Raw genomic sequence first — 12005 nt, forward strand, 5'->3', positions numbered from 1 at the left:
CCTGCTCCTCAGATCTCCTTTAGATTTCTCCCCTCTCATCTCAAACCTGTGCCCTCTTTCAAGACTCCCCTGCTCTGGGAGAAAGGTTCTGACTGCCCACCCTATCTTTGCCCTTTTTAATCGACCTCTGTAAGGTCACCCCTCAGCTTCCTACATTACATCGAGAACAAAGCCAGCCCGTCCAATCTCTCCTTACAACTACAGCCCTCCATTCCAGGCAACACCCTGGGGAAATCTGCACTCTCTCTATTGCTACCATGTCCTTTTTTTATATAAAAGTTTATTAGCTAAAAGCACTACAAAAGGACAACCAGTGTCAAAACACTACAACTAATACAGAAAGAGAAGAAAACTAAGCATCTACATAACTACAGCAATAGCACTAACTAACACCTGCTGAATGCACACACAACACTTCAGAGAAGAAACGCATTCTCACCGTCCACGACACACGTGATCCCCTGAAGGGCCCACCGAGCGCAGAACTCGACCAGGGTGCCCACGGATACTGCATACTCCCTGCTACCATGTCCTTCCTATAGTGTGGTGACCGGAACTGTACACGGTACTCCAAGTGCGGTCTAACCAAGTGCGGTTTAACAACTGCAACATGACATCCTAACTCTTATGCTCAATGCCTTGGCCTGTGAAGACATACGTACCAAATGCCTTTTGCACTACCCCATCCACCTGTGTCACCACTTTCAGGGAGCTCTGGACTTGCACCCCAAGGTCTCTCTGTATATCAACACTCCTAAGGCCTCTGCCACTTACTCTGTGTGTCCTACCAGAATTTGACTTCACTTACATAGACTGGGCAAACCAAAACTGTAGAATTGGTTCTTAAAATAGGTGCATAGAAACTTCTTGTGTCAGAGGGAGGTGAATTTCTGGAACTCCCTGCCCCAGAGGTGGTGGAGACCAGATCATTTGGTACACTAGAGGTAGAGATAGATAAGTATTTGAAAGATCGAGGAGCTGAGGGTTGTGGGGAGTTGACACAGAATGGGAGTTGAGGCCAGCATAGATCAGTCATGATCGTACCGGATGGTGGGTCAGGCTTGAGGGGCTGAGTGGCCTCCTCCTGCTCCTATGTTCTTGTGTGTCCAAGAACTAACTAGATCATGGCCTATTTTACGTCCAGTAATTTGCAGTGAGGAGGATGAATTAGTAATCCCACAGAATGCCTGAAGAAGTCCTGTCATATTAAAGAATTTCACAGCAAGTTAGAGCAATAGGAAGTTACCGGGTTACGAATATGAACAAACCAAACGACATCAGTATGAGGGATGGAAAACACTTAAATAATTCAAAATGTGCAACAGATGTTCACTCCCTAAAGGGATTGCCCAAACCCAGGGTGAGAGTGTCGCCACAATGAGTGGTAAACCTGGGCATCAGAAGAACTGTAGAGTTGTCCAAAGGATGACCGAGGCATTGGTGAGAGAGCAAAGGGAGATATCGGAGTACAGTAGCCGTGGACGTAGGCGGATTGTGAACACTCCCGTGGGAATGTGGAATGGCAGAGAATAAGAATAAACAAGGAAAGGGCAGAGAGGCGGCTGGTGAAGTGCAGCATGGTGGTTATGTTACTGGGCTGGCAGTCCAGGTTAATGCTCTGGGAACGTAAAGGCAGGGCCAGTCTAAACTATTAATGAAATAGATAAACCTGGAATGTTGAAACCAAGTAACAGTGACCGTGAAATTTCAGACTTACCGCAATGCGCAGGGAGGGAGGGCAGCCTCCCAGCCACCCAATCCAGAGCCGCCTCCATCGGGTTATGTTGCACTCCCTGAAGTGGCCTGTGGTGCACCTTCACTACGAGGGCTGCACACACCCTATCATCACCTTCTCAAGCGAAACTCAAGATCAGCTTTAACACACATACCCTCAATAACGAAAAAATGGTAGGAGACAGAAAATCTGTCCAGACAGGTTCCTCCATGGGGGGCATAGACATGGCGAAAGCACACAGTCGTTCTCCCAGGGAGGGGGAGCTAAAAATAAGAGGGCAGAGGTTTAAGATCGGGGCGAGAGATTTAAAAGGGACATCATGGGCAGCTTCTTCACACAAAGGGTGGTGCGTATTTGGAATGAGCTGCCAGAAGTAGTGGTTGAGGCGGGCACATAGCAATAATTTAAAAGCCATCTAGATCAGTACACAGATAGGAGGGGTTTAGAGGGCCATGGGCCAAACGCGGGCAGATGGGACTCGCTCGCTGGGCAGCACAGTTGGCATGGACGAGTTGGGTCAAAGGGTCTGTTTCCGTGCTGTGTGACTCTGTGAATCTAAGTACTGGAAACCAAGGGCTGAGTGAGAATGATTAACTTAAAGAGATTAAGAATACATGAAGCAATACTATATTAGTAGAGGAATAGTCCCCGTGAAATTAGTGGGACTGAATCCCATTAATGGGTCCAGAGCCAAGTGTTATAACATCTGGGCTAAGTACAGACATCTTGGATGTTTTCAGTCTTCCAGAATTCCCTGATTTTGGAATGATTCCACAGACTGGGAGAGAGAGGAATGATACACTGGCCTTAGACAAAGTCTGCTGAAGGCCCCTAGCATATGGGGATGGAACAATTGCACAGTTCACCTCTCCTCACTGCCCCTGGGGTAGCGAAGGCCAGTGCAGGGCCGGGCAGTGCTCTCTCTCAGACCGACCTCCCACAACACTGACAACTCCAGTGATTTATCTTCCCCACATCACCGAGATAATTGTGCTTCACCCTAACGTACGCAAGCAGCCAGTCTTTCCAAGGCTTCACTTGCCTCCCCCAGCACGGAGCACCTGGTATTTTTGGAGCTATTTCCTTTCCCTGTTGAATTGTGAATGCAAAGGAAATTGGAGTTTCCGTAGGAGCCATGGCGAGACAGTGCAGGACACTGTCACGGGGCGGATACACTCATTGAGTTAAATCAATGAGATCAGGAAACACTGCAGGAGATCCAGGTTATCAGTAAAGACTCCCATATTGAGGACTGAGTCTGGATGTGACAGGGCTGTAGCTGTGGCTACTTACGCAGCAGGAGACAGATGGGACTGGAAGATGGAAGGAGCTGGGGTGTCTGTGTTGTACGGGCTCTGTACACTGACACTTTGGACAGGGGAAGTACTCAGGAAGGGTTGGCAGTGTCGCCGGTCCTGAGCCATGTGCTGCAGTGTGCCCCATCTTCACCCACAACCTCACGCCTCCTCACTCCGCAGGCCTGAAGCCACAGTGACCACAGCAGACAGAGTCGTTCTCCCTGCCCTGAAACAGACGGTGGGGAACCGAGCCACAGAGCGGCAGCGGCGACTGCAGGCTGTGCAGAAGAACCGTTACCGGAAAGTTCTGCTGTAGACCTCGCACTCAGTCTCCAACAGGAAAACGGCTTGGTGCTCACTGGATCTGGATCTGCTGAAAACTCAGAGCACATGCAATCTTGTGAACCGTTCTGTGGGTGGATTGGCTGTGTGCGTTTATTCTATAAGGGAATGTGCTTTACTATGCATTAAAACAAATTTCTTAACATACCCCCACGTGCCTTCTTGTGTGTTAGTGCAGACAGCTCCAGTAAACAAGGCAACGGCTGTGTCAGGGCTCAGTGGCACGGCTTGGACCTACCTGGTGCATGTGGCAGCTCAGACACAGCCCACGTCTGAGGGGATGAGGGAATAATTCTGTGCCACACCTTCATTTTCTCACACTGAAAGTACAGGGATCGTGTCCCCATTCTGTGGGGTTAATTACAGGGGTCGTGACCCCATTCTGTGGGTTAATTACAGGGGTCGTGTCCCCATTCTGTGGGGTTAATTATAGGGGTCATGATCCCATTCTGTGGGGTTAATTACAGGGGTCGTGACCCCATTCTGTGGGGTTAATTACAGGGGTCGTGTCCCCATTCTGTGGGGTTAATTACAGGGGTCGTGACCCCATTCTGTGGGTTAATTACAGGGGTCGTGTCCCCATTCTGTGGGGTTAATTATAGGGGTCATGATCCCATTCTGTGGGGTCAATTACAGGGGTCATGAACTCATTCTGTGGGGTTAATTACAGGGGTCGTGTCCCCATTCTATCAGGTAATTACAGGGGTAATAGGAACATGGAAAACCTACAGCACAGTTCAGGCCCTTCAGCCCACAAAGTTGTGCTGAACATGTCCCTACCCTAGAAATTACTAGGCTCACCCTCTATTTTGCTCAGCTCCATGTACCTATCCAAAAGGCTCTTATAAAGACCCCAAGATCCCTCTGATCCTCCACACTGCTGAGTCCTACCATTAATACTATATTCCGCCAACATATTTGACCTACCAAAATGAACCACTTCACACTTATCTGGGTTGAACTGCATCTGCCACTTCTCAGCCCTGCCCTTAACAAAGCCATGCTGACTATTCCTAATCATATTATACCTCTCCAAATGTTCATAAATCCTGCCTCTCAGGATCATCAGCTTACCAACCACTGAGGTAAGACTCACTGGTCTATAATTTCCTGGGCTATCCCTACTCCCCATCTTGAATAAGGGAATAACATCCGCAACCCTCCAATCCTCTGGAACCTCTCCCGTCTCCATCGACGACGCAAAGATCATCGTCAGAGGCCCAACAATCTCCTCCCTCGCCTCCCACAGCAACCTGGGGTACATCCCATCCGGCCCCGGCGACTTATCCAACTTGATGCTTTCCAAAAGTTTCAGCACCACCTCTTTTCTAATATCTACATGCTCAAGCTTTTCAGGCTGCTGCAAGTCCCCACTACAATCCCCCAGATCTTTATCCGTGATGAATACTGACGTAAAGTGTTCATTAAGTACCTCTGCTATTTCTTCTGGATCCATACACACTTTCCCACTGCTGCACTTGACAGGCCCTATCCTTTCGTATCTCATCCTCTTACTCTTCACATACTTGTAGAACGCCTTGGGGTTTTCCTTAATCCTGCCCGCCAAGGCCTTCTCATGTCCCCTTCTGGCTCTCCTAATCTCTTTCTTAAACTCCTTCCTTTTAGCCTTGTACTCCTCCAGATCTCTAACATTACCTAGCTCTCTGTACCTTCTGTAAGATTTTCTTTTCCATTTGACTAGATTTATTATAGCCTTCGTACACCACGGTTCCTGTATCCTCTCGTAACTTCCCTGTCTCATCGGAACATGTCTGTGCAGAGCTCCACACAAATATCCCCTGAATATTTGCCACATATCTTCCGTACTTTTCCCAGAGAACATCTGTTCCCAATTTAATCTTCCAGTTTCCTGCCTGAGAGCCTCATAATTCCCTTTACTCCAAGTAAACACCTTTCTAGCCTGTCTGTTCCTATCCCTCTCCAGTGCTAACGTGAAGGAGATAGAATTATGATCACTATCACCAAAATGTTCACCCACTGAGAGATCTGACACCTGACCAGGTTCATTTCCCAATATCAAATCAAGCACAGCCTCTCCTCTTGTAGGTCTATCTACATAATGTGTCAAGAACCCTTCCTGAACACACCTAACAAACTCCACCCCATCTAAACCCCTCACTGTATGGAGATGCCAATCGATGTTTGGGAAATTAAAATCTCCCATCACAACAACTCTGTTATTCTCACACCTTTCTAGGATCTGCTTCCCTATCTGCTCCTCAATAACCCTCTCACTATTGGGCGGCCTATAAAAAACACCCAGTAAAGTAATTGACCCCTTCCTGTTCCTAACCTCCACCCACAGAGACTCCGTAGACAGTCCCTCCATGACGTCCACCTTTTCTGCAGCCGTGACACTATCTCTGATCAACAGTGCCACTCCCCCACCTCTTTTGCCTCCCTCCCTGTCCTTTCTGAAACACCTAAAACCTGGCACTTGAATCAACCACTCCAGTCCCTGAGCCATCCAAGTCTCCGTAATGGCCACCACATCGTAGCTCCAAGTATCGATCCAAGCTCTAAGCTCATCCGCCTTGTTCACAACACTCCTTGCGTTAAAATAGACACATCTCAAGCCTGTCTGAACATGTCCCTTCTCTATCACCTGCCTGTCCTCCCTCTCAAGCTTTCTCTATTTGAGAGCCAAACACCTCTTCCCCAGTCTCTCCAGTTCGGATCCCACTCCCCAACAATTCTAGTTTAAACTCCCCCCAGTAGCCTTAGCAAACCTCCCCGCCAAGATATTTGTCCCCCTGGGATTAAAGTGCAACCCATCCTCTTTGTACAGGTCATACCTGCCCCAAAAGAGGCCCCAGTGATCCAGAAATCTGAATCCGTGCCCCTCACTCCAATCCCTCAGCCACACATTTAACCTCCACCTCATTCTGTTCCTATACTCACTGTCGTGTGGCACAGGCAGTAATCCTGAAATTACTACCTTTGTGGTCCTGCTTCTCAACTTCCTTCCTAACTCCCTATAGTCTTTTTTCAGGACCTCTTCCCTTTTCCTGTATGTACCACGACCTCTGGCTGTTCTCCCTCCTTCTGTAGGATATCTTGGACGTGATCTGAAACATCCCGGACCCTGGCACCTGGGAGGCAAACTACCTTCCGAGTTTCCTTCCTGTGTCCACAGAATCGCCTGTCTGCCCCCCTAACTATAGAGTCCCCCATCACTAGTGCCCTCCTCTCTCCTTCCCTACCCTTCTGAGCCACAGGGCCGGACTCTGTGCCAGAGACACTATCACTGTTGCTTCCCCCAGGTAGGCTGTCTCCCCCAACAGTATTCAAGCAGGAGTACTTATTGTCAAGGGGTACAGCCACAGGGGTACTCTCTAATACCTGACTCTTCCCCTTCCTGTGACCCAATTGCCTGATTCCGATGGTCCTGGTGTGACCACCTGCCTATAACTCCTCTCTCTCGTCTCCTCACTCTCCCTGACCAGAAGATGAAGGTCATCGAGCTGCATCTCCAGTTCCCTAACACGGTCCCTCAGGAGCTGCAGCTCGACACACCGGGTGCAGATGTGGTCATCGTGAAGGCTGGGAGACTCCAGGACCTCCCACATCTGACACCGAGCACAGAAAACTGCACTCATTCTACTTCCTTTACTCGTCACCTACCTCACCTCGCCCCATTACGTCTAAGCCCCTTGAGCCAAAGCCCAATCACTCTGCTCCCTCTCACTCCGCTGCCCGCTGGATATGGTGGTTTGCTTTTGAAACTGCCCACGTGCTAACCGCTTACGTCACACACCTGCGTAGTCTTGCCCTGCTATTCCCGATTAGAGGAAAAAAACTTAGCTGCTCCGAAGTCCAAAGTGCACTGAAACGACCCGAAAACGAAACTGCCAAAGTGTATGTTCTAATGCTGACTGCAGTACAGTGCAGGTTCTGTAACTACTGCAGTGAACAATAACCCACGCAGCCACCCCGAGTTCAGCACAGCTCACAGTGTGACTGTGCACAGTGCCCTAGTGCTCCTGAGCAGTGCTAACACTTGCTGTCGTTGCATCTGACTCCATCTACAGGGCTGGGTAAAGTCCAGTGTATCCAACGTCGACGAAGGCTGGGCAATTATGCAGAGAGCTTTGGGATCATTGGGTTTTGTCTTTGGTTATGTGTAGGGTGGGTTTCTCAGATTCTGTTAACACTCGGCGAGATTGCTCAATTTTAGTCATTAAAGAAGCATTCGGTCTCCATGTGTAACCAAGTTGCAGTAACAGCCACAGAGGGTGATGTGGCTCTGCATTCTGCATCACCTCATTGTGGCTACAGGGGGGATCCACACACAACTCCCACTGACTGTAACTTGATTTAATTCCACCATGAAGTCAGCACCAGCTGCTGGCACTTCGTTTCATCCCCTTTAAGTGAAGACGGCAGATCTTTGTTTACTGCCCCATGTGTCATGGCCCAGCACAGCTCCAGGTCAGTTACACTGTCAGTTGTGTTGAAGTTTTATTGGTGAAAAAATAAAGAATTATTTTTCCCATTGGGTCTTTGGGGTTTTTTTTAGTTAAATCAGAAAAATTCAAGTTTTAAATGTGAAGTACTCCAGCCACAGCGATATTCACATCACGTGCGTCTCTAACACTTGCTCCCCTTGTAGTTTGCATCATGTAGTTCAGTTCTCGCTGGTGAAAAAATGGCGGTGATGAGACCAGAGCAGTGGGCAGTAATGAGTTCAAATCCCTCGCCACAGCTGGGTGAATAGTAATGGTCAAATGACCAGTTACGAACCCATCAGATGCCCTGTGCCAGCTAGGGAGCTGGTCTGTAGGTGGTGGTCAGCTTCAATGGTTGACATGGTCCAGTGTGGCATTGGGCGCATGGCCCTGAACTAGTAACTAAATAAATCCTCAGATACAACGTTCATTACAGCTTCAAGCAAAGGGAACGTGTTGGGGTAGGAGTGGCATCCCTGGTGGTTAAGGATGAAATCACTTCACTGAATGGAACAAGATGCAAGCAGCTGGTGGGGACTCTGGTGGAATTAAACAATGGAGTGGGAGTTGAGGTCAGTGGGAGTTGTGTGGTTCTGTGTAGCAGCAGTGAAGTGGCAGAATGTGTACATGTGCCCACCATCCGCTGTACCTCCTGACACTAATCCCACTTGCCCACATTAGCTCCATAGCCTTCTATACAGCTTTCTACATTGCTCAGCCTTCTATGAAGGTAGAGCAGTGGATGTGGTGGACGTGGATTTTAGGAAGGTGTTTGATAAGGTTCCTCATGGAAGGCTCATTCAGAAAGCCAGCAGACATGGGATCCAGGAAAACTTGGCTGTGTTGATTCAGTATTGGCTCGCCCATAGAAGGGTGGTGGTAGATGGAGTGTATTCTGCCTGGAGGTCGGTGACCAGTGGTGTTCCGCAGGGATCTGTTCTGGAACCCCTGCTCTTTGTGGTTTATAAATGACTTGGATGAGGATGTGGAAGGGTGGGTTAGTAAGTTTGGAGATGACACAAAGGTTGGTGGTGTTGTGGATAGTGTAGAAGGTTGCTGTAGATTACAACAGGACATTGATAGAATGCAGACCCGGGCTGAGAAGTGGCAGATGCAGTGTCTGTAATTGCCCCACAGAATGGGGATGGCGCCGGTAATTAACACCAGAGAATGGGGTTACGACCCCTAAAATTCACCCCACAAAATGAGGTCACAACCCCTGTAATTAACCCACAGAATGGGGACACGACCCCAGTAATTAATCCCACAGAATGGGGACACGACCCCAGTAATTAATCCCACAGAATGGGGACACGACCCCTGTAATTAACCCCACAGATTGGGGACACGATCCCTGTAATTAACCCACAGATTGGGGACACGACCCCTGTAATTAACCCCACAGATTGGGGACACGATCCCTGTAATTAACCCCACAGAATGGGGACATTACTATGGGGCATGGGATCCAAGGGGACATTGCATTGTGGATCCAGAACTGGCTGGCCCACAGAAGGCAAAGAGTGGTTGTTGAAGGGTTATATTCTGTGTGGAGGTCAGTGACCAGTGGTGTACCTCAGGGATCTGTGCTGGGACCCTTACTCTGTGATTTTTATAAACAACCTGGATGAGGAAGTGGAGGGGTGGGTTAGTAAGTTTACGGATGACACGAAGGTTGGGGGTGTTGTGGATAGTTTGGAGGGCTGTCACAGAGGGACATAGATAGGGTGCAGAGTTGGGCTGACAAGTGGCAGATGCAGTTCAACCCAGATAAGTGTGAAGTGGTTCATTTTGGTAGGTCAAATATGTTGGCAGAATACAGTATTAATGGTAGGACTCTTGGCGGTGTGGAGGATCAGAGAGATCTTGGGGTCTGAGTCCATAGGACGCTCAAAGCTGCTGCGCAGGTTGACTGTGGTTAAGAAGGCATGTGGTGTATTGTCCTTCATCAATTGGGGAATTGAACTTTGGAGCCGAGAGGTATTGTTGCAGCTATATAGGCCCTGGTCAGACCCCACTTGGAGTATTGTGCTCAGTTCTGGTCGCCTCACTACAGGAAAGATGTGGAAGCCATAGAGAGGGTGCAGAGGAGATTTACAAGGATGCTGCCTGGAATGCGGTGCATGCCTTATGAAAGCAGGTTGAGGGAACTCAGCCTTGAGGGTGGACCTTTTAGAGGTGTATAAGATGATGAGAGGTATTGATCGGGTAGATAGTCAGAGGCTTTTCCCCAGGGCTGAATTGGTGGCCACAAGAGGACATAGGTTTAAGGTGCTGGGGAGTAGATCTAGAGGAGGTGTCAGGAGTAAGTTTTTTACTCAGAGAGTGGTGAGTGCGTGGAATGAGCTGCCGGAAACAGTGGTGGAGGCTGATACGATAGGGTCTTTCAAGAGACTGTTAGATAGGTACATGGAGCTGAGTAAAATAGAGGGCTATGGGTAAGCCTAGTATTTTCTAGGTTAGGGACATGTTTGGCACAGCTTTGTGGGCCAAAGGGCCTGAATTGTGCTGTAGGCTTTCTATGTTTCTACTACAGTCAGCAGTACCCTCTGCAGCCTTCCCAAGGGTGGCGTGCATTGGGGGTGATGTGTCGTCTGTAAAGGAAGACTCTGGGAGGGTGCCTCTCACTGCCAGCCAAGTGAGGTCTTGGTGCAGACTGTGGGTTTGCTCAGAGGGTGTGGAGATGAATGTGAGGGTCCGTGTCCCGGTTCATCCCCAACAGCTGCATGACAGAAGACTCTCTGATCTCCGGGCTGTTCCCCGGGACACACACCGAGACAGACATCAGGTGCTGCTGGAAGGTCACCAACTCGGTGAAAGACGCCCTTTGGTCTGCCCGAAACCTGTTGGTCTCGCAGCTCGGCGAGATGTCCGTAAGGGAACGCTGCTGACTGGCACAGTCCCGGCTGCAGGAGTCCGTGCTGAGGGATGCACTGAAGCTGGGCACAGCCAATGCAAAGGCTCTGTGGGGAAGGTCCACAGTCTGGGCTCCTTCTGCTACCGCACACGGAGGGGCAGAGGTGGGTGGGGAAGCCCCTCAAACAATGAAAGGTGAATCACCTCAGGGAGCCACATAGGTGGCAATGGTGCTGTTTGTGTGGGGTTTTTCTTCCCCCTTAAGTTTACACTACTGAATGTAACAACCATGAATGTTAAACTATAGAACAGTACAGCACAATACAGGGCCTTCGGCCCACCATGTTGTGCTGACCTTTACACCTCACCTAAGACTATCTAACCCCTTCCTCCCACATATCCCCCTATTTTAAATTCCTCCATATGCTTATCTAACAACCTCTTGAACTTGACCAACGTATCAGCCTCCACCACCACCCCAGGCAGCGCATTCCATGCACCAACCACTCTCTGGGTGAAAAACCTCCCTCTGACATCTCCCTTGAACTTCCCACCCATTACCTTAAAGCCATGTCCTCTTGTTTTGAGCATTAGTGCCCTGGGAAAGAGGCGCTGGCTGTGCACTCTATCTATTCCTCTTAATATTTTGTACACCTCCATCATGTCTCCCCTCATCCTCCTCCTCTCCAATGAGTAAAGGCCTAGCTCCTTTACTCTCTCCTCATAATCCATACTCTCTAATCCAGGCAGCATCCTGGTAAATCTCCTCTGCACCCTTTCCAACGCCTCCACATCCTTCCTATAATGAGGCGACCAGAACTGGACACAGTACTCTGTGGTCTAACCAGAGTTTTGTAAAGCAGCATCATTACTTTGCAGCTCAAACTCGATCCCCCGACTTATGAAAGCTAACATCCCATAAGCTTTCTTAACTACCCTATCTACCTGTGAGGTGACTTTCAGTGATCTGTGGGTATGAACCCCCAGCTCCTCCACACTCCCCAGAATTCTGCCATTAACCTTGTACTCCGCCTTGGAGTTTGTCCTTCCAAAGTGTACTACCACACTTCTCTGGATTGAACTCCATCTGCCACTTCTCAGCCCAGCTCTGCATCCTATCAATATCCCTCCGTAAGCTTCGACAGCCCTCCACACTATCCACAACACCACCAATCTTTGTGTCATCTGCAAACTTGCTAACCCAGCCTTCCACCCCCTCATCTGTGTCATTAATGAATATCACAAAAAGTAGAGGTCCCAGAACCGATCCCTGTCCACAGCCACAGCCCTCCAATCCAAATGCAC

The 12005-nt window shown here is 49.2% G+C and overlaps 1 protein-coding gene across 2 annotated transcripts in view; it reads left to right on the forward strand.

Annotated features, from left to right (window-relative positions):
- The window catches only part of LOC127579338 (coiled-coil domain-containing protein 74B-like), a 35695-nt gene extending 32212 nt beyond the window's left edge, over positions 1-3483 (forward strand). For both annotated transcript variants that reach the window (XM_052032070.1, XM_052032071.1), the window contains exon 10: positions 3214-3483. In XM_052032070.1, coding sequence (XP_051888030.1) covers positions 3214-3349 — 136 coding nt within the window. In that variant the 3' untranslated portion in view covers positions 3350-3483. The remainder of the gene's footprint in view (positions 1-3213) is intronic.
- The last annotated feature ends 8522 nt before the right edge of the window (positions 3484-12005 follow it).

Source organism: Pristis pectinata, chromosome 17, assembly GCF_009764475.1.
Source record: "Pristis pectinata isolate sPriPec2 chromosome 17, sPriPec2.1.pri, whole genome shotgun sequence".
In the NCBI taxonomy this organism is placed as follows: Eukaryota; Metazoa; Chordata; class Chondrichthyes; order Rhinopristiformes; family Pristidae; genus Pristis; species Pristis pectinata.